Source organism: Notamacropus eugenii, chromosome 2 (genome assembly GCF_028372415.1).
Source record: "Notamacropus eugenii isolate mMacEug1 chromosome 2, mMacEug1.pri_v2, whole genome shotgun sequence".
Classification (NCBI taxonomy): domain Eukaryota; kingdom Metazoa; phylum Chordata; class Mammalia; order Diprotodontia; family Macropodidae; genus Notamacropus; species Notamacropus eugenii.
The window spans coordinates 513163349-513186594 of record NC_092873.1 but is presented as its reverse complement, the minus strand read 5'-3'; the positions used below and the strand labels follow the sequence as shown (position 1 = coordinate 513186594).

General features: G+C 48.8%; 1 protein-coding gene across 5 annotated transcripts in view; it reads right to left on the bottom strand.

The window, feature by feature from the left end:
* Nucleotides 1–3139: 3139 nt before the first annotated feature.
* Nucleotides 3140–23246, bottom strand: part of PODN (podocan) — a 45372-nt gene continuing 25265 nt past the window's right edge. For all 5 annotated transcript variants that reach the window (XM_072649485.1, XM_072649484.1, XM_072649486.1 and 2 more), the window contains 6 exons: nucleotides 21277–21433; nucleotides 19518–19633; nucleotides 15178–15835; nucleotides 8471–8619; nucleotides 4960–5175; nucleotides 3140–4320 (listed from right to left, as the gene is read on the bottom strand). In XM_072649485.1, coding sequence (XP_072505586.1) covers nucleotides 4983–5175; nucleotides 8471–8619; nucleotides 15178–15835; nucleotides 19518–19633; nucleotides 21277–21433 — 1273 coding nt within the window. In that variant the 3' untranslated portion in view covers nucleotides 3140–4320; nucleotides 4960–4982. The remainder of the gene's footprint in view (nucleotides 4321–4959; nucleotides 5176–8470; nucleotides 8620–15177; nucleotides 15836–19517; nucleotides 19634–21276; nucleotides 21434–23246) is intronic.

The window sequence follows — 23246 nt, the reverse complement described above, 5'->3', positions numbered from 1 at the left end:
TAGCCTTCTCTCCAACATAAACTTCACCTTCAACCGATGCTCCTGGGCATTCAGATGCCCACCAGATTTCCAATGGGCAACCAGTTGGTGCCATAGTGCATGGAGCATCAGTGTTAAGTCAGGAAGACTCATCTTCCTGAATTGAAATCTGGCATTAGTAGCTGTGTGACCCTGGGCAAGTCACTTCACCCAGTTTGCCTCATTTTCCTCATCTGTAAAATGAGCTGGAGAAGGAAATGGCAAACCATTCCTGTACCTTTGCCAAGAAATCCCCAAATGGAGTCATGAAGAGGCAGACACAACAGAGCAACAACAAAAACTGTCCAATATCCTTACTTTAATGTAGTACTAAGCCAGATGATGGTCTGGGCTGACCAAAGTGGAAGACAGCGGGACTAGCGTCTTCTTATTCCTGGTAGCTATGCCCCAACCCCCTCCACACACTTAATGTAGCCCAAGACTGTATTAGGGATTTTGGCTTCCAAGTAGCAGAGGATCAAAGTAAGTTGGGGTTTCCTAAGGAAGAAGGCCCCAGTTGTTTTGCTCCTGTGAACCTTTCTACTCACAATTCTGTCATGGTGGAGTGGGGGGGGAAGGGGTAACCTCTAACGTGAATTGCCTCCTGGCTCTCTGTGAACTGGCTAAAACCCCCAATTTTTTTTCAAACTGCTGTTCAACCAGGCTTCCAGTACCTTAACTTAGGAAGTGAATTTTACGTAACTCGATGGTAAGACATTTATCCAACTACTATATTTTGTCTTTTTAAAATTTAGCTCAACTTTGTCAAGATCATTTTGGATTCTGATAGTGTCACTGAATATATTAGCAAACCCTTCTGTTTCAAATGTGATGAGCACATCATCAATTCCTTTATCCAGAACTTTGATTAAAAAAAAAGATATCAAACACACCAGATCCCTTGGCTCTCCAGTGGTGACCCCCTTCCAAGATGACATCAAATCCTTGGGGACTAAGCTGTAGTTGTGACCATCCAAACAACCTGGCTTGTTTATCTGGATTAGGTGTGGTCCTGATCTCTTCATATTTTCCATAAGGACAGCAAGAGAGGTTCTAGCCAACAGTTTTCAAGATGTTCAGTTGCGACATCTTACTGTGACCCTTGGGGTCAGGGTGGGGGAGGAGGAAGAGGTCAAGCTGATTGGAAGACGCTGAGAGGCCCGTGACATACTGTCATTCTCAGTCAGGCAGAATTGGAACACTAAAAGGTAGGGAAGGTCAGAGGGACAGAGAAGGTAAGACGACATTTGAGGCTTCATGTTGGCCTGTCCTTGATCACACCCCAAGGCTCCACCAGGAAGAGGAACTGAAGTCCTCTGCAGCCCAGCCAGTTCATAGAGAGCCAGGAGGCAATTGGGGAGAGGATTAGAGATCACGCAATGTAACAGAATTGTGAGTACAAAGGCTCATAGAGGCAAAACTACTGGGGCCTCCTCTCCACCATATCTCAACTTCCTGCGACCCTCTGGAAGACACGAATGAATTAGTATTTGGAAGTGTTTTATTGTATGAACCTCCTTGGGTCAATGCTGGGTGGGGTCGGGGGAGGGAAAGCAAAAAATGAGGCCAGACAATTTAACTGTGCCCCTCAATGACTGGGTTGTTAGCATATCTATAAAGGGGCTATCACCCTTTGATGAAAACGAAGGATGAACAGTGACAAGCTGTTTAAAGACTGCCCAGGCCTGGGGAAGGTGTAGCTGTTTAAATCTATTTCCAATTATGCTCCTTTTGCTGAATCTGTCCCTGAGTTTAAAAAAAAAAACAAAAACAAGTCCCGTTCAATACAGCCTGGCCTATCTGTGTGGGGCGCCATTAGTGACACAGAACAGGTTCAGGTAGAATAGGGGATCCAAGTGGGATGGGTTTAGGGCTAATCTGATTGGATAATTCACCCTAACCATACCTTTTAGACTTTAGACCAATACCCAAGGTCAACCAGAAAGAGATGGAGTTGAAAGTGGAAGGGTGGCTGGCTCTCCGAGGATCCTAAAGGATTGAACCCCTTCCTAGAGATTATTTTGGTGTTAGGTGAGCACACAGACTCAAGGTGAACCTGATTCTTAGTGGGACCTGGATCAGGTTAGTGGCCAGCAGCACCACCTGGTGGTTAAATGGCATCTACCTCACTTTCCTGATGTAGAGAGCTTTGTAACTGTCAAAAAAAGAAATAAGGTTAGACTGGAGTGAGTTCTGCTCTTGATGAGCTCTTTGTAATCACTGTGAAAACCGTTCTAGATGCTCACTGCCTCTTTAATAATGCATTCTAGAATTTTCCTGGGAATTGAAGTCATGACTATTGGCCTATGTTTTGCAGATCTCATTATCTTCACACACCCACACCCACCCCACCACTCCCCCCCCACACACACCCCACACATGCACACTTTTTTTAAGAATTGGAGCATTAGTCCTTCAGGCGTGTCATGCCTCTCCTGGCTGACTAGCTGTGTGGTCTGGGGTTCCAGCTTCTTCATTTGTAAAAAGAGAGGGCTGGACTAGGTGGTCTAGCTAGACCCTGTCTAGCCCTGACAGTCTGTGCTCTAAGGGGCCTTGAGGCACTGGTATCATAGGTGGCATGTCCCAAGGTCTCTCCGAGCTCAGAAGTTCTAGGATATCACTAATCCATCTCTGGGCTGCAGAGAGATGGCAGTGGTAGCAGCAGGGGAGTGCTCAGGCCTCTGTCTCCCCCTTATCACTGTCTAAGGGCCAACAAGAGAACCCTGACCCCCGCCCTGGACTCCAGGCTTTTGCTCTTCCCACAGTTGAACATCCCACTGACTCTTTGTGTTTCTATGTTCTACTGGTCACTCATTCTGGGCTTGTGCTCAGTCAAGAGTCCAGAGATCTTTTTCTCTACTTTCTGACCCCTTTGACCAACCTTACATCCCTCCCAATGTGGAGTTTCTGAAGCCAAGTAGACAGCACCTAACAGTCCTCTTCTTACCAGTTTTAGCCCAGCTAGTCAACAAGCACCTACTGTGTGCCAAGCACTTTGCTAAGTATCCAACCTTCCAGTATGTGAAAGCAGTCATCATTCCAGGGAGAGGGGACCAAGGGAACAGGAACCCAGAAAGAAAGGGAAAAAAACACATACACATGCAGGCACCCATGGCCAAAAGAGAAGGAATATGCTTTTTATATTATTTTTTCTTTAACAAGGCACAAAAACTGAATTTTTTTTCTTTCTTTAAAAACAAAATAAAACAAAACATGAAAAAATCCACCCCCAAACCTGATGGAAATAAAAGAAACTTTCCAAAGGGTGAGGACAAACCATGTTGAGGCAATGCCCGCCTCTATTTCCCCCAGGTGCCCAGATCAGCCACCACCTCAAGTCCCCTCCTCCCCCACAACAAAGCAGCTGTAACTTCAAGCCTAACCCCCCACTGGAACACGAGACAACTTCAGCCACTGGTCAAAGATCCAATAGACCCCTGACCAGGTCTTGAGGGGCTGGAGAAATCTGTAGCCACTAAAAACCGCCACGGGATTAGAGCTCAGAAGATTCCAGCTGTATGAGCTCAGGCAAGTTATGCAGCCTTATCTGCCTGTCTCTAAATCCTCTGAAACCCCATTGGGACATATGCATCACTTTGGAGAGAAGGCGGGTTAAATAAAGGATGAAAACATTGCTACTCTGGCCTGTACTTGGTGGGCCCAGGATCCTTGAAGGTGGAGGGAGGTGGTGGGGAGAGGGGAGAAGATGGTGAAGGACCTTCCCACAAGGGTCCTGCTCACAGCGGGGGGAAGGAACAAAAGCCAGCTTTTGTGGAGGACAAGACAACAGAGCTTTAGAGACCCTGGACCCTCACTAGCGGGGTCTGGAAATGGAAAGGAAGGCTCTCCCCACCCAGGAGCAAGGAGCTGCATTGCTCTCTACATTTGTGGGACTAGTGCTGAATGTGTGTCTGTGTGCTTGGGGGCTGATCTGTGACTGTCCATGAGATTGCAGGTGTGGCTGGGGGGCTGAGGCAGGATAAAGGGATGACTGCTTAAGTGTGGCTATGAATATATGTGTGTGTGTGTATGTGTGTGTGTGAGAGAGAAAGAGAGAGAGAGAGAGAAAGAAAGACAGACAGACAGACAAACAGACAGACATAGACATAGAGAGACAGAGACAGAGAGAAACAGAGAGAGAGGGAAAGACAGAGACAGATACACAGCCAGAGACAGAGAGAGAGAAGCTGACTATGTGGGTGCATAGTTTGTGTAGGGCTGTGCTGGTGTGTCTGAGTGGGAGGAAGCACAGGGGTTTAAATATGCAGACACAGAATGAGGCTTCACTTTCCATCCGCTGTCCTGTAGGAGACACAAGCAGACACCAAGTCACCTTGTCAGGCTGGCTGGGCTCACACCTCCCATCATCCCTCTTTATCATGGCCCCTCTCTGACTTCAGAGACACCTCCCCCCACTAAGAGCTGATGTCATGCAAAATTACACTTTGCAGTAACCTAGTAGTGAGCCTCCTCTCCAGTTTGTCCTCAAACAAATAATATGCATCAGACTCAGATTAATCACATTCTTTCTCTCGGATTGGTCTTTAAAGGCCATGAAGCAACCCATCACATAGCCACACACCTTCATGGTCATAAAGTAACACCCAACCAATTACAATGCCACACAGAAATACATTGTATCAAGGGCTTCCTCCATGCTCCAACTTCCCAAATGCCACAAGCCCTGGTTTCCGCTAAGCCCCCATCTGCCACCCCAATGTTCCAGCAGAATCTGGCCTTGATCTCTGGCCCTGGCAGGAACAGGCTTGAGACTATTGGATTCCAGGATGAGAGGAGTAGGCTAGAGTTAGAGAGGAATTTCTGGACTGGGGTACATTAGAGAAGCAGATGCCCAAAGGAGACAAGAATCCACTGCCCAAGGGGTGGTGGGGAGGGGCTCTGTCTGGGATAACCCTTCACACCTAGGAATCCCAGCCCTACCTGGGCCAGTCTGGCTCAAGTGGCTATCTCATTTCCTCCTCTTCTTCTTCCTCCTCTCCTTCCTCCTCCTCTTCCTCCTCTTCCTCCTCTTCTGGGCGCCCGCGGTTCTTGGAGCTCTCACTGAGCTCAAAGTTCCCCTCAATGTCCAGCACCTGCAGGTGCATCAGCCTTTTGAACGTGCTTTCCCTCACAGCACCCACAGCCAGCTTATTAAACCTGCACAAAACCAAGAAGATGAAATTCAATTGGGATAAATGCAAAGGCTTGAGGGGCAAGATGGTAGAGTTCACAGAGAGCTGACCTTGGAGTCAGGAAGCCCTGAGTTCAAATCCAGCCTCAGATACTTACTAGTGCTGTGACCCTGGGCAATCACTGAACTCTGCCTGCCTGTTTCCTTAACTGTAAAATGGAGATAATAAGAGCCCCTACCTCCCAGGGCTATTATGAGGATCAAACAAGAAAATTATTATAAAGTACTTAGCACAGTGCCAGCCATACATAATAATAATATATCAGCATATGGTTATAAAAAAGTTTAAGTGGGTTTAACAATCCATTTCGCAAATATTATATAGGTATATATACATACAAGCAAGTATATCTTATACAGAAGTATGAGACTTGGCTGAACAGTAGTTCATCTGAAGATGATCTGGGGGTTTAGGTGGACCACAAGTTCAACATGAGTGTTACAAAATAGTAAAAGGAAAAAAAGGCTAATCCAATCACAGCCTGCATTTAGTAAGAGAGGAGTGGTGTCTAAAGCCATCGAGTGATAAGAAGGTCAGATGACGTCTAGAGGGCTCTTTTCACTTTGGGCAGCCATGTTTTAGAAGAGTTGACTGACGAGACAAAGACATTACAAAGGTGGCCGTCAGGGTAATGAAGAGCTGCCACACAGGGATCACCTGAAGGGACTGGGAGTGTTTAGTCTAAAGACGAAGCTGGAGGGAACAGGACGCCTGGTTTTAAGCACCTGAAAGACTGTCCTGGATAAAAGAGCTTGACTTGGATGTGACTGGCACAGAGGCCAGAAGAAGGAGAGGCAAAGGGAAGCTGTGCTTTGCTCAGAGCTCTGCAAGTGTGGGAAGGGCTGCCTTGCCCAACATCCTGAAGAGAAGAAGGCTGCATGGCCGTCCATTGGGTTTGTGGCTCTAGGAATTCTTCAGGGATAGGTCAGCCTAGCTGCTGCTGAGCTTTCTCCCTGTGCTGAGAGACTATCATTCAGGGGTCTAAAACTGGGCCATGACTTCAGTCAAAGAATGCCATGTTCTTGGCCAGGGATGCTGGGCACTTAAAAAAGGCCAGCGAAGCTATATTTGCCAAAAGACTTGTGGCTCTGACCTGAAGTGGATGTGGAGGGAGAAGGAGGACACAGACCACATACATCTGCCAAGCCAGAAACCACAGGGAGTAGGATGCAGGAGGAAAGACATCCTTGGAGAAGACACTGTCCAAGAAGAGGGCGAGAGGGTTAGTACTATCTGTCCAATCCTCATGGCCAGAATGCCCACTGACGTACAGATCATCAACATTCAATGCAAAGATTGGCCTTCAGGACTCCAACAGTTCAGGTCTGACACAGGAGGAAAATGTAGCAGCAGGAAGTGCTGATATGGTGGTTCTTCCATTCAAGTCCTGTTTGTGATGACAGAGAGAGCTCTGATGGGAGTTGCTGATGCAAAGGGGGAACTGTTCGCAACTTAAAGCATCATGGCATCCTAGATTCAGGCCTGGAAAGGACCTCAGAGGTTGAATCCAGTTTCCTCATTTAACAGATGAGGAAACTGAGGCACAGAGAGGTTAAGTGACTTGCCCCAAATCACACAGTTGGTAAGTGTCTAAGGTGAGATTTAAATTCAAGTTTTCTTGATTCCAAGTCCAGCACCCAAGCCACTATGACCCCTAACTTCCTCATTGTCCACAGTCATACAGCCAATATGTGTCAGAAGTAACCCTGAAGCTGATGCCAAGGTTAGCCCTCTATCTACTCTACCAGGAACTCTCCCTTTTTTGTGTCGAGGACCCCTTGGGCTGTAAGGATCCCTTCTCAGAAGGCTGTTTTTAAATGCACAAAACAAAAGCCATAAGCTTACAAAGGAAATCAATTCTATTGAAATAAAGATGTCATTTTCCCATCCAAGTTCACCTGAAATCTGTCCATGGACCTCCTTCACCCCAGATGGAGAACTCCTCCAGTATACTGAGCTGCAGAGGCATGGAAATATGAAATTTCCTATTTAAAACAAAGAGACTGAACCAAAGGGGCAAAGCAGTATATCACGAAAATATACCATGTGAAAAAATCCAAAATCTGGAATGAGGAAGGATGATGGGGAACACTTGGGCAAAGGTAAATGGAGAGGGAAACTGAGACAATATTGTGAGAAGGGTAGACTACAGACCACCTAGCCAGAGGGAGGAAAGAAAATGTGAGTCCTGGAAGTGAAAAGAATAGGAATCTTTATGATAGGTATGGGGGGTGGAGGGAGACAAGCCAGAGTATTGTCTATGGTCATGCACACCCGAGATCTGGGGAGAATAGATTTCAAAGAATTCAGAGGAAGGAATTCAGATACGGAGCACTGTATTTCATTTTGGACAAAGATTTTAGAAAAAAATCTTGAAAAGATAGAACTCTGATAGGAGAGGGTGTCAAGTATGGTGAGAGGACTCAAGACCATGTCAAAAGAGGCTCAAGTGAAAGAAATGAGGGTGTTTAGCTTAGAAAAGAAAAGTCTTGGTATAGATATTATGGCTGTCTTCAAATATCCAAAGAGTCACCATTTAGAGAACTGAACCAGGTTTGAGGGGCAGAAGCTACAGAGGCAGATTTTAAATCAAGAGACAACACGCTAGCACTGAGCTGTCCAACAGTAAAAAGAGCTGACTCATCAGGTACTGAGGTTGTTGGGGAGAAGAGGCTGGCTAACCCTCGCTGGAGTTATTCAAGGTGGAAACTCTTGCTCAAACATGGATTGGACCAGGGGTTCTCTGAGGTCCCTTTCCAGTTCTGGAGTAAGACCAAAAAAACCCAGCCCACTAACAAGCCTGACAACCTGAAGATCCTTCAGTTCCCTGGAGACTGAGGCTCCATTTTCTGTTTCTTGCACAATTCCAGTGCATAACTGGGCACCCAGTAGGTCCTCAATAAAGACTTGTTCTAATCTTGGCTCTGAAGCTAAGCCATTGTGCCACCCTGGGCAGACAAAGGCTCCATTTCTTCTCCTGTAAGATGGGGAAGCTGAGTTCAAGAATCTCCCAGTTCTCTTCCAACTCTGACATCTTATGTTCTAATTGTATATTCTAAGGTCCTGTCCACTCCAACAGTCTACATTCCAATGGTCTGTGCTAAATGATTTGAACCAAGAAAACCCTGCCTGGGATGTGGGGGGGGGGGGTAAGGAAGGGGGCGCTGAGGAATGGGTACAAGGAGAAGCACTCAGAGGAAACCCAAGCTTCCCTGGGATGTCCTGGCCCTGGATCCTGGGGGCCCCATCCAGCCTCCTACCTGAGAAAGATCCCCTTGAGATTGGGGGTCGACTCAAAGGCATTTTCAGACACGGTGCTAATCTTGTTGTTCTGTAGGTAGAGGTACTCCAGAGACTCAGGCAGCCCCTCTGGGATCTCTGTGAGCTGGTTCCCGGCCATGTTGAGCAGCTGAAGGGGGTGTGGGGAGATGGGGAGATAGACAGGAAGGAGTTAAGAGGAGAGGGAGCAGAATTTAATTCCTCTAGATTTGGAGAAGAGTCAAGAATGGGGTGGGAGCTGGAGCACCATCCTGAGCCTCCAGATCTCCCCCCCCTCCTCTGCCCCACAGATTGATTCACCACATTAGCTCTTAAGAGATAGGGCTGGATATTCTGTTACACAGCAGTACACAAGTTATGGTCCCATTTTACAGAAGAGGAAGCGATCTCCCACCCAAAGGCTTCCCCAGATCACATGGCTACAAGTGTGAGAGCCAAGCCTGGAGTGTCCAGCTGGGAGTGAGGAGACCTAGGTCTTCATGACCTTCATTCAGTCACTTCAATTCAACAAAGGTTCAGTGATTGCCAGCTAGGTGCAAGGATCACAAGGTCATAGATTTGGAGTCTTTAGAGTTGAAGGGTTATCTGGTCCAAGCCTCTCTTTTACAGATGTGGACACTACCCTGGATCCTGCAGCTAGTCAGTGTCGGAGCTGGGATTTGAACACTCATCTTCCCAATTCCAACCCCAGAATTTTAGTCACTACTCCACTGATCTGCCTGATGAGAGAGGGTTTGCAGGGGGAGACAACTACTCAAATAACTCTGATATGAGGGGCTAGGGGACGGTCTGGGCAAATTACTACAAGAAAAGTTGGGAAAGTAAAGAGCATGTCCAGGAAAGCTTCCTGACAGAGGAGTCATCTGAGTTAGGTCTTGAAAGGAGAAGGCTTCAGCAGATGGAGATGGAAGCTAGAGTGGGCACAACTGATTCCAGGCACTGAAGATATCATGAGCAAAGAAACAGAAAATGGGGGAGAGATTGGGGTGTATTGAGTTCCTCTTATTTCTCGAGCCAGGATCTGGTCTCCTCTGTTAAAGTGTTAAGTTCCCTGAGGACATGAATCATATCCTCCTGTAATGCCCCTCCCACCAGCTGGCCCCCAAATCCAGCACAGGGCTAGGCACACAGCAGACACTCCAACAATTGGAGTTCAACTGAATTGACCTAAGCCTCTGACTGGCCTCCCTGACACCAACCTCTCCCTGTTCTAACGTGCTGTCTCCACAACCACCAAATGATGTTCCTCAAGCCCACATCTGACCAGGTCACTCCACTGCTCAAGCAGACCAGCAGCTCCTTACTGCCCATAGGATCAAACACAAACTCCTGCACAGTGTGGCTCCAGCCAGAGTTTGCACACTTGTTGTATATGACTCTCCTTTGCACACTCGCTGGTTTAGCCATGCCAGCCCCTCAAAGGATTGTGGTAAAGCTCTGTGTGGGCTCATATTCCAATCCTTTCATTTTACAGAGGAGGAAACTGAGGCCCCTTGTCTAAGGCCACATAGGTAGTATCAGCAGGCAAGATTTTAACTCAGGTCCTTTAACTTGAGAACCAACATTCTTTCCACTGTGCAATGCTGACGGTCTCTGACAATGGTCCTTTGCCCATCTCTGCTACACCCCAGCTGTCCCTCCCGTCTCTGCCTCAGGGTTCCTTAGAAGGTTGTGCGAGCACTAGGATCTATGGGAAGGTCAGCCTGATCCCACCAATTCTGAGTGCCCCCAAATTAGTCTGTATCAACCAACCAAAACAACTAAATTCGTCTGTATCAACCAACCAAAACTTAACTACTAAGCACTTCTAAGGATGTGATGCTTTCCCCCGAGAACAGAACCTTCCTTAGGAGGGGTTTCATTTCTTCAGTGGTTGTAAGCTCCAACACCTAACAGTGTCTGGCACATAGTAGAAGATTAATTAATGCTTGCTGAATTGAACTGAATCCTGGCTCCATCCTAGAGAATCACAGGGTCACAAGCTTGCACCCTCCTTTGTAAGAAAAGTGAGGTTCAGAGAAGGAAGGGACATATCCAAGGCCACATGGGCAGGAAGAAACTGCACCCATTCTCCTGCCTCATAGATAAGTCATCAATAAAAAATGTTAGGTAGCAGTACAGAGCACTGGGGCACTCCACTAGAGACTTCTTTGCAAGCTGACATTGAGCCATGAAGGAATACACTTTGGGACCTGGCCTGCGTCTCCTTACCTTTTCCACTAGAGGAGCAGGAGAGAATTTGTCAAGTGCTTTGCTAAAACCTCAATAAACTCTTTCTAACACACCCCCCTTACCTTTACCAAGAGGCTGTTGGGGAGCCCAGTGAGTGCTGAACCTGGGGTCTGGAAAGGCCTGGATTCAAATCCGGACTGAGACTCACTCAGTGTATGACCTTGAGCATCTCTCTGAGACAGTTTTGTCAGTTGTAAAATGGAAATAGCATTTATACTGTTTCCCTCAAAGGATTGTGGTAAAGCTCTGTGTGGGCTCATATTCCAATCCTTTCATTTTACAGAGGAGGAAACTGAGGCCCTGTGTCTAAGGCCACATAGGTAGTATCAGCAGACAAGATTTTAACTCAGGTTTTTTAACTTGAGAACCAACATTCTTTCCACTGCACAATGCTGATGGGGTCTCTAGTCTGACCTTACCCTGTCCACCTTCTCTGGACGCTGTATACACTACAGGTTGTCCACCAACCAATCAATCAACAAGCATTTATGAAGTTCCTATTCTATGCCACGTACAGGGAGAGGCACTGGGGGTTCAGAAATGAAAATAAAAATCAGGCACTCTGACCTCAAGAAGCTTAGATTCCAAAAGGAGACTCCCCTTTCCCCCTTCCCCTGCTTCCCATGTAGCTCAGGGCAAGCTAGCAGAAGTGGTCAGGAGGTGGCCGCAGAACAGTGACTACTCCAGCCTGCACCAAGGTGCTCAAGGGTCAGCCTTGCCTGTCCCCTCACCCCCAAGAGTGGAAATTGGGAGAGGAAGGAAAAGCTGGGGCCAGCTGGATTACTAAATCCTTCCCTGGCCTGGGTCCCCCTCAGCTGCTCTGGCAAGCACACTAGAGATTGTGCTCTGGAGCCCAATCCCTCCAGCCAGATGATGGAACTGCTGATGGCCTCCAACCTCCCGATCCTTATCAGGTATTCCAGGAGGCAGCCATATCTCTGCCTCCCACCCCTGGCCAGAGGGGAGAGGACAATTCAGCAGCATTCAGGGCAGGGGGCTGACTCTTGGCAGATACAGTCATGGGAAGAGCCCTGGATGCAGGAGACTTAGAGACCCTGGACATTTCCCTCCTTTTTCCCATCAGTAACAAACAATTGACTTGGACCAAGCAACCTCTAAGGGCTCTTCCTCATTGATGCTTATTGGGTGAATGAATTCAATTCACTCCAACATGCTCCAGGATAGGGCAGCACCACACCAGAATCCAACTTTTCTGTCTCCCAAGCCAGCATGGTTCTTCTTGACCACTCAGCTTCTGCTCAGCCTGGCAAGAGTGGGAGCTCTTGGGTCCTGTCCACACTGTGTCCCTGTGACCTCGGGTGCCTTCCCCCCTGGGGGTGCTCTTCATCATCTCTTGTCTCTAACTTACTGCCTCCCCCTCAGGTTCCCCAGTGCCCACTCCTCGGGGGCACGGGCTGTGTTTTGGCTTTTCTTTGTATCTCTCAAACTCAGTACAGGGAAGGACCCAAGGAAATCTAAGGACAGCAGAATCGCAGGAGTGGAGTGAGGCACAGGGGCTCTGGAGGACACAGTGAATCCCCCCTGCACTTGAGTTGGAGGAAACAGAAGCAATGGAAGATGGAGAAAAGAAAGAAGGAAGGTCCTGGTTCAAATTCCATTAGATGGCGGTCAGGGTGACCCTTCCAAGGGGACCCCAGCTTTCTATAAGAACTGTCAAACGGGAAGACTGATGTCCCAAATGAGGAAGTCAGGTGGTGCTCTAGTGGCCTGGAGTCAGGACGACCTGAGTTCAAATCCCAGCACAGACACTTAGTAGTTATGTAAAAAAGCCAAAAAAAAATAAATAAACAAACAAAACCAAAAAAAACCTCTTTGTGCCTCAGTTTCCCCATCTGTAAAATGAGGATTATAACAGCACCTACCTGCCAAGGTTGTTGTAAGGATCAAACACAAACGTCTGTAAAGTATTTTGCAAACCTTAAAGGGCTACATAGATGCCAGCTCTCACCATTCAAAAACCTGTCTGGTTCATAGACTCATCAGAGCAGCCATCCACCTAGTCTATCCCAGAGCCCAAAGGAAGCCCCATTGCCACAATCCCACCAAGTGGCTGCCCAGCCTCTGCCTGGAGGGCAAGCCCGGACCCTCCCAAGGGCCCCTTTGGGACTGGTCTCACTGAGGGGACAGGTCTCATTCCTGGTGGTCTGCCTCTGAGATAGCCCCTCTTCTCTGGCCCATGGACTCTCCCCGCCAGCGGCCCAAAGACTTAGCTGAGAAATGGGGCCATGCTTGTTTCCAAGTGGTCAGAGGACTGGAAGGCTAAAGGCAGTGTGGTGTTCTCAAAGCCAGGAAGATCTGGGCTCTAGTCCTCTGACCCATCCTAGCCATATGACCCTAGCCAAAAGGTCAACCTCTCCATGCTCTGGACATCTCTCTAAACCTTTAAGGTGCCAGGCAAATGCTGACCTGCCTTGGGAGAGGAAGCATCATGATCCAGCAGTGGCATGAAAACACTGATGAAAGCTCAGGCCCGTCCCATAGGAATCCTGGTTTTGGAGGCGGTGGGAATCTTACAGATACATCAACCTGTCCAATGGTCTTGTTTCACAGATTTGGAAACTGAGTCCCAGAGAGGAGGAAAAGTCACCCTGAGTCACCTGAGCAGCAGAACCAAGAATTTATTTCAGGGTCCATTCCCTACTTACTGTACCAGCCTGCTTCTCAGATGGACACCAGGGAAATCAAATCCCGAGGCTGAGCTCTCAATGAGCCTGTCACCTGAGGTCACAGGGACAGAATGTGGACAGGATCCAAGAACTCCCCCCACTCTCCAGGTTGAGCAGAAGCTGCGTGGTTAAGAGGAACCATGATGACTTGGGAGTCAGAAAATCTGGATTCTGATGTGGTGCTGCCCTATCCTGGGACACTGTGGATGAGGGCAAACCCTGTGGGTTTCTGCATTCTCATGTACAACTTGGGGACCTGTCACCCTCCTACTGCATGTCTCCTGGGCTCGTTGTAAAACAAAGAGCTTTGTCGATGGGGAAATGCTCTAGAAACGTGCACCCCAATGATTTTTCCGAGGTAAAGAGAAAGGAAGCCCCTGGTGGGCAGGCTCGGCTGGTCTCCTTCCTGCCCTGGGCCCCATTTCCTCTGAGCTGATCCTTAAGCTCAGGGATCAAGACCTTCTTGGGCCTTCTGTTGTCCAGGCAAACAATACAAGTCATACCACAGAGCTGAACTCCTGGCATGAGGCCCTCATTTCACAGAGGGGGCAAGGGAAGCCCAGACAAGGGAAGTGACTTACCTGAGGTCACCCAGCTAGAAAGCTTCTGATGAATCTACACCAAAGTGTTAGTAACTGATGGCTTAGCAGGTATCCTGTGCACCTTCTGAGGGCAGGCTATCACTAGCACCATACACAAATGATTTTCCAGCTTTGTCAGACTCAGAAGAACCCATGCTCCATTCACACTGACCTTAGGGAGGCCAACGCAGAGCATCAGAGGAGATGAGGACTGGCCCTCTCAGCCTGCCTATCTCTTCCACTATGCCAGGGGGCCTGGGACCTCATTGATGAGGGCAGTGCCTCCAAGCCCATCCCGGGGCCCTGCCTTTCTAAAAGTCCTTCCCAGGTCACAGACAGACATGGCCAGGTCGATGGCAAGTTGTGATGACAACACAATAATGGCTAATATTTCTACAGCACTTCAAGGTTTGCAAAGCCATTTCTATGTTATCTCACTTTATCCCCCCCATTCTGAGCGTGCTATTATCCCCATTTTACTGATGATGGTACTGAGGCTGAGTGAGGTCACACATCTCACTGGAGTCTGAGGCAGGATTTGAACTCGTGTCTGTCTCTTTCCTTCTTTACTAATATGTGCAAATTCCCTCCACCAAAGCAGCTCAGAAGATCCTCTTTAATGGGTAACCTCAGAGAGCTGCCTTGGGCATGGAGGTCAGGTGACTTGCCCCCCCACCCCCACATGTGGGTATGTTAGTATGTATCACAGGTGGCACTTGAACCCAGAGCTTCCTGTCTGCTAACCCTGCTAACCCCATTCCCCATATCTGTATAATATCGTGCACATGGTGTGCCTAATGTACCTAATCTCTTCATAATTAAAGTGTGTAGGCTGGATTTTACAGGATAAGCACATGTTAGGAAGTTGCAAGTGAAGGAGGTGGGTAATTAGATGGTGCTGGTTGAGGGGACATGGCCCAGACCTCCCCATCCCCTCATGTATTCTAATAAACCCCAGGTTATAAACTGGAGTCCAAAGGTTTCTGATCTCAGTTTGGTCAATTATTATCTGTGTGCTCTTGGAAAGTCACAGATCTCTGGGCCTCACTCTTCCGACCTGGAAGAGACTGGTTGGTCAGATGATGTCCTGGGCTCCTCCACCCATCCCCTGAGCACCCACAGGCCCCTGCCCAGCCCTCGGCAGTGCCCAGGCTGCAGGGTTGGCGGGCAGCTGACACCAGGCCCTACCTGGAGGCTGCTGAGGTCAGCCCAGGTGCGTGGGGTCACAGCCCGGCTCCTGAGTCTATTGTTGGTGAGGTACAGCTCTCGTAGTTGGACCATGCCTGCCAGGGCCCCTCGGGCGATGGCTCCCAGGTAATTGCTCTTCAGCTTGAGCACCTGCACGTTCTTGGGGAGGCCCAGGGGCAGCGTCTGCAGGAGGTTTCCCGACAGCTCCAGCGACTTGAGCAACCGAAGCTTTCGGAAGGCATCCCGATGGATCTGGGGGCTTGTGATCTTGTTGTAGCTAAGATTGAGCTCCTCCAGGAAGTAGGTGGTGGCGAAGTCATTGCGACCGATCCCGGAGATCTGGTTGTGGAGAATCATGAGGGTCTTGACCCGGCGGGGGAGCCCACTGGGCACTCGCTCCAGGACATTGTTGTACAGGTGCACCGTGTGAAGCTTCTTCAGGCCCTGGAAGGCCAGGGGGTGGATGCCTTTGGCCTTCAGTTTATTGCTGTGAAGCAGCAGGTACTCCAGATTCCGGATCTGGGTCAGCACATCAGGGCCCACCGTACGGATGGCATTCTTCTCCAGGTGCAGTAGCACAATATTACGCGGCAGGCCTGCAGGGATCTCAGACAGGTTGTTGCTGGACAGATCGAGGTACTCGAGGCTGGAAAGTTTCCTGGAGAGGGAAGGGAAGGGCAAGACTGAGGCCCATCATCGTAGCTGAAACCCAAATTCTAATAAAGCAGCAACATTAACTCCTATACAGTCTATGGATAAAGAGCCAGGAAGGTCTGGCTCTTCTGACTTCACTGGGCAAGATCCTTCATCTCTCAGTACTCTAGGTAACTCTCTACATTGCAAAGAAGGTGACTTTCATTGGTAAAGAAACCTTCTGAGTATCAGTGAAACCATAAGCGCAGTCCCTACCCTTATCCTTACACTTCTGTTACCAAGGTTAGCTATTTAACTCGTCATCTCAAATGGGTTCAATGATCTCTGCACAGATGACCCGAGATGACCTCCAGCCCCTGTCTTCTGTCCTGAGCTGAAGCCCAGTTTCACCAGCTGCCTGCTGGACAGCTCTAGCCCGATGTGCTGCGACTGGCATCCAGGACTGAATCAAAGTGGCCAAAACCAAATTGTTCTCCTCCCCCCAAACCCACCCCTTACTCAAACTCTCCTATTCTTCTGTAGGGCATCACTATCTTTTCAGGAGTCACAAACGCTAATCTCCGGCTTCTTTCTCTCCCTCAAGACAAGGCAAGTATCCATGTCACTGACCCTCACTTCTCGGGTCTAGACAAGTTTTGTCCATTCACTTCCACAATCTCTCTCCATTTCTCCCTACTCCTCTTTACTCACTCAGTCTCCACCCCATTTCAAAGCTCTTCTCACCTCACACCTAGCCTACTGAAATAATTGGCCTTAATTGGTCCTTCTGCCTCCCGTCTTTCCCATCTGATCCATCTTCCACGAAGCTGACAAAGTGGTATATCTGAAGTCCAGGCTTGGCCACGTCACTCCCCAGCTCAAAAATCCTGAATAGCTCCCTACTGCCTATGGGTTAAAATACCAGCTCTTTGGCCTGGCATTTAAAGGCATCCACCATCTAGCTCCAGCCTAAGTTTCCATGTTTCCTTCATATCCTCCCTTAATATATGCTAGGTTACTATCAGATTGGTCTCCACAGGCCATGTCTCATCTCTGCACCTTTAATGTTTGTTGAATAAAACTAAACCCCAGGAGGAAAGTGGTCTCAGAATTATCATCCCTGCTTTATAGAAGAGGAGATGAACTCAAGCCCCCAGTCCCACAGCCAGGAAGTGTCAGCGATAGGACTCCATCCCAGGTCTTCCAAGGGCCCCCTAACATCTCCCTCTGCTCTGCCACTGCAGGCCGGCTATCCTTACTCCACCTCTCAACTCTCATCACTACCCCAATCTTCCACCTCGTCCCTCTTTCCTCCAAAAAGATTGTGTTCAGTCCACGTGCCTCCTCCTCCCCTCCTCACCCCAGGGGCCAACAGAGTCCAGAATTCTCCTAAGTTCAAGAAACCAAGCCCTGCCTGCAGCCAACTTCTCTGAGGACAGGGGAGTTACTGGAAACGTCTGGGAGTCTTTTGGCTGGGAGCCCCATCGTGGCCTGACAAGGTCTGGCCCCAGTTCTCCAGCACAAGAACCAGAGGTCAGCAGCAGGCCAAGGACTTGGCACCTGCCCCAGGCCTTCAGAAAAATACTGACTACACTCCCTCCAGCTGGGGCAAGGGGCATGAGGCTGGGGATGGCAGATTTCTCCTTTTCCTCCAGTATCATCATCACAATAGCTCACACTTCTACAGCATCATATATTGTACAAGAGTCTGAGGATTAGACCATGGTTTCCATTTTATAAATAAGGAAAAGATGTTGCCCAGGGTCACATGTGGCATAGGACAGCCAGGCCTTGAATCCCCATTCCAAGGGCTGAATCTGTATCACCACAGCTCACACCTGACTCTGGGCCTTGGAGGACTGGCTGGAAATAGCATCTTGGGGAGAAACTTGTGTACCCAGCTGGACCAGAGCTCCTTATGTGATGGGCTAGGCCTTCTATAGGTTTCTTCCAGATCATAAAGGGAGAGAACAAGAGAATGCATTATCTCCGACAGCAGCTTAAAGTTTAACAAGCACCTTCCTCCAAGAGCTCTAGGAGGTGTGGAGTGCCAAAATTACTCTCCCCATTTTACAGGTGGATGAATTGAGTTTCAAAAAGATTAAGTCCCTTGCCTAGGCTCACAGAGCCAGGACTAGAACCCAGGTCTCCAGATCAACATCTTGATCCAGTCTAAAGCCATGATGAGGAGGTGGGTCAAAAAAACCCCTTTCTTCTCCCCAACTCTGAGTTTGCCTATGTACTTGTTAGGTTTTTCACATTTAAATGTTTCCTTTGGTTTCAGGGCTGCAACACTCACCCCCATGGCTTCTTCTGGATGCGGTAAGTTAGCATTTGTTGGTCCCAGCCCTTATCAGATCTTTAAAGGGTGTTCTGGAGAGCATGTAGGGTGGCTGCTGTCCAGCCTGGGCCTTTACCCAGACCTGCATAAGAGGCAGCCGCTCACCAAGCCTAACCTCAGTGATGCTGCTAATGCCCCCTGTTCTCTGCCATTCCCCTGACAGCTGCTCATCCCACACACAGACTCAATGTGCACCCTGCTCTCCCCTGGATCTCACCCACTATCTTCTACCTCTGTGCTACGCCTGGAAAGTTTGCCCTCCTCATCTCCATCTCTTAGAATCCCTGATTTCCTTCCCAACTCAGCTCAAAACCACCTTTCTGCAGGAGACTTTGTCTGGTCCCCCGGCTGCTCACCTTCCTCTCCAGGGTTCCCTCACAGCTGTTCTACATGGGTCTGGCATACACCTATCCATGTGCAATGCCATCCCTCCCAGTGGAATAGAAACTCCTTGAGGGAAAGGTCCGTTTTACTTTTGTCCTTGGATTCCCCAACTTTAGAAGGTGCTTAATAAATTCCTGCTAACTGTACTTTTGTTAATCTTGGTAGAAACCACCACATGTCTGTGATTCAGACCTGACCTGACATCTGAGGGTGGCAAGCAGACTGGTCAGCTGGCCTGGCAAACACCTCTCTTGCCCTTGACTCACATCCAGCTGACTCTATGGTGACTCTGGCATGCAGGGCAGGCCAGAGAAATGAGAGTCCCTGACAAATGGGGGCTTGGAAGAGATACCCATGAGCTGTGTGAGCCGGGTAAGTCAGGCCACCTCTGAGCCTCAGATAATAATATTTACCCTACCTACCTCCCACATGGATTATGCAGAAAGTGTTTGGTAAACAACACTCACCATAGCAGCTCACTTTCCTATAGGGCTGAAACCCTTGCCAAGTGGTGCCCAGACATTAGCTCACCTGATGGGCAGCCCCATTTGTAAAGCGTGGAGGGTGATGGGAATGTGCCTGGAGAGGGACAGCAGCTTCCTAAGGACCCTACTCTTCAGCTTTCAAGCTCACGGCTCTTTCCTTAACCATGGGCATTCCCAAGAAAGGGGGCTCATCAGGCCTGGAGGGGAGAAAAGAAGCCAGGCTTGGGGGTCGAGAGAACGAGCCTGGCCAATCTTGGAGTTGGAGGTGGATGAGACACTGAGGGTGGTGTAGTAGATAGAAAGATGAACTAGAGTTGGAAAAACCTGGGTTCAAATCCCAGCTCAGTCACTTACTACCCTTCTAACTCTGGGAAAATGCCTTCCTAGCTCTAGACCTCAGTTTCCTCATCTGTAAAAGCAGAGGTTTGACCTCCAGGGCTCCTCAGGACCCTCCCAGTTCTAAAACTCTGACCCTGTGACCCAAGTAGGAGTCTCACCAGAAGGTCTCGTTGTCCATTCCTTCGTTGGTCAGGTAATTATTCTGTAGGTAGAGCTCCCGAAGGCTGGTGAGTTCGCTGAAGGCTCCCGGGGGGATCTTCTCCAATTTGTTATTCTGAGGAGGAGAGAGGGCAGGAAGGCAGCATGAGGGGAAGGCTTGGTTCTGGGGGACCTCAAGAACCCCAGGAGCCTTGGGGATGGGAAGGAAAGGGGCAAGAGGGTCAGGCTTTCTGTCACCCAACATTGGGGAATTCTAGACTGCCTGTTCCAAGATTAACCACTTCCCTTCATCTTAACCCTTTCCTTTTCTTGATACTAACTAGTAATTGTTTCTCTTTTGCCCAGGAACCCTGAGGGTCTTCCTCCCTCCCAGTTTGTTTGTTTTTTTTTTTTAATTAAAGGGGCCATCCCTTGAGTAACTACTTAAAGAAACCTATTCATTGAATGGGTGTATCTCACTCAAACTGAGGGTGTGATAAGACCTTAGCCTGATAAGGCCAGGATCTCACATTGCAATATCAGGCCGCTGGACCCAGATGACTCAGGAGAAGAAAGTGAGGTTGGTGACCTTGCACAGCCCTCCCTCACTCAAATCAAAGTCAAATGCAAGTCATGTCATCATCTTGATAGTCCTCTTCGAGAAAAAAGTACATTCTTTTATCTTCTGGTTCTCACTGAGACCTGGCTCCTTTCCAACCATGCAGCATCCTGGCCTCCATTTCCAGCACTGGCTTCCCTATCTCTCCTTCCTCCTTCCTCAACAAATGGGATGAGGATGAGGCCACTTCCATCCCTCAGTAGTCTCTCCTCCTTCCAGGTTCACTCAATCCACATTGACCACCCAATCCAGATGCCGGTAGTCCTTGTCTCTAGACCTCCAGGACACTGCCTTTCTTTCCTCAATGAGCTCAGTGCCTGGCTTACAGTCCTGCCCTCATCCTGGGGGACTTCAGCCTACACAATGACACCCTCTCAATCACTCTGATCTCACAGTTCCTCAGCCTGATCATTTGCCATGACCCTCTCTTCATCCCCAGTCAGTTATGCAGACATGCATCATGCTCTGAGTCTTATCATCACCCCCAAAGGCAGAGCCTCAATGTTCATGAACTCTGCAATCTGTTGTCATTGTACCTCTCCCTCCACCCTATAACCCCAGACCCTGTTCTCCATCCACACCACGCACTCTAATCCTCTGACACTTCAGATCCTTCCTAGGCCATCAGACCTGCACTGGCTTACTTTCCCCTCCTTTATCCATCTCCTCTTGAACCCTTGAAGAACCAGTCTTAATGGACACTATCCTCTTCTCTGTGGCCTACTGAGACTCAGCCTTGGGTCACTCCTACCATCTACTGCCTTCACTCCTACTCACATGCCACTGAGTGAAGGTGGTAATGGCCCACAAGGCCCCTTAATTAACTGGGCCTGTATTGACCCAATACTTTTACACCTCCCTAATTAACTTTCTATTCCATTCACTAAAGCAGCCCTTCAGCACCTTTCCATCCCCTCTCCAATCTCCCAGGTCTCCCCTTCTCCCATCTGACCTTGTCTCATATTTCACTAAAAAGCTGAAGCTACCCACAGAGAGCTCTCCCCTCTCTAACCCTCTCCTCCTCCTCTCCCATCCCTCAGAAGCCTTCTGCCACCATCTCCTCCAGGAAGGCCTCCCAGAGCTCTCTACCACCCTTTGCCCTTCACAGTAAGCAGGTGCAACCCTCTCCCCAGAGCTGGGCCACTCCCAGGCTCCCTCACCTTCAGGTGCAGCTTGTACAAGGCCCGGGGCAGGTTCTTGGGCACATATTTCAGGAAGTTGCTGGACATGATGAGGATCTCCACATTGTGGGAGCCATTGAACATGTTGTCTGGGAGTCCAGCATCAGCTAGCTTGTTATTGTGAAGGTAGACCGACCTGGGGGAGTGAGGGACCATGCACTGAGGGAGGGCCTGGCCAACAGCTCTGACTCCCCCAAACACAGAATTTATTCCCAGCCCACCCATGGCCCTCTCACCCAATAACACAACTCTAAAGATCCCAGCCCTCCTCCTCCTTCTGCTCCCACCAGGTCAGCCCTACTCTATGTGTTAGGGTGGGCTCTCCATCTTGCATGACTCTGCTCATCTGGGGCAGCTGGGAGGTCATCTAGGGTGGACCATGTCCTTTCCCTATCTCCCCTGCAGTATAAATGAGTACAGATTTGGATTCATGGCCTTTATTAACCAAAGGGTTGTATGTGTGAATGAATGAATGAATGAATGAATGAATGAATGAATGAATGGACTGAACACAATGAATAGATAAATGTACTGAATGAATGTCCAAAGACTATTGTGTGTGGAGGGAAAAGGAGGGGAGGCGTGTGTGTAGGTGTGGCTCAATGATACATATGTTAATGATATGTTTTTTCAGTCAGTCTGAGCTCTTCCTAAATAGAATGGACTATAGGGGAGGGGAGAGGAAGGTTCTCCCTTCCTGGAGGGTGAGGCCCACTCATCAAGGATGGATTTTGGGAATTGCTGCTCAGTTAAGACATGATGAGATGCCCCAAGGTCCCTGACATCTCTGACATGCCATCATTCTACCTTCTTTGGGTAGGATGGGATCCCCACCCTACTGAAAGGTCAGAACCCTGAAGTATTGTCACAGGGAGAAGCCAAGTCCATTGACTCACACAGCCACACAAATCCAAATACACATATAAAATATGTACATCCATGTGTGCATGCATGTGTGTGTGTGGACATTTAGGCTTTGCTTCTTTAAGAGAGCTGGAGTCCCTTCAGTGTGGGTGGGGTGGGGTGCTCCTCCCCTTTCCTTTTCTCTCCCTCTCCCAGCACCGATGCCACCCTCCCAGCTTCCAGACATAAGCTTCTCCATACTTAACTAGGCTTAAACGATCCTTGGCAGGAGAGATGGGTATAAGGAACAAGCATTTATGAAGGGCCTACTATATGCAAAGCACTTTATAAATGTTGTCTTGGGCACACCACCCATAGCCTAGGCCCAAGGTGCCAAGCCGTAATACTCTTCAATTCTCTGTTACCTAAAGGTTAGGCTGAATAGGAAAGGCCCAAGATCACTAAGTGTTACAGCTGGGAGGGGCCAACTCCCTTGTTTTACAGATGAGGAAACTGAGGCCCAGAAGGGCATGGTGGCTTCCCTAAGACCCAGGCTGTCTGTCTCCCAGTTGAAGGCTCTCCCTGCTATGCCGCACTGATAACCAGGCACAGAAGCTGATAGAGAATGAGTCTATGCAGAGTGACTGCTGATTTATCACTTTAGGTTTGGGCAGGGTGACTATGTATGCATGCATGTGTGTATGTGTGTGTAAGTGTGTGTGAGTCCAAATTATGTCTGACTGCATGTGAATTTGAGTGTGAGTGGACAAATGTCAAGGTGTGAGGATAAAGGTCAAAGTTGGTGGGAAGTAAGTCTGAAAATGACTGAGGGTGAGGGTGAGTAAATGGGTATGAATAGGTGAGAGCACAAGTGTGTAGGAAAAACAGAGACACAGACAGAAACAGAGACATACACAGAAAAAGGCCTTCTTCCAAAACTGAATATGAACAGTCAAAATGATTTAGGAAATTCCTTTAAAAAACCAAAGCATTTTTATTGAGTGCAAAAGTGGGCAAGCTAAGAAGCCAGTCTCCTTGGCTTTTGAATTCAGTGAAGAGAAGCTGGGGGTTTGGACCTCTGCTTCAGGTCCATGCTCTTGGGCTAC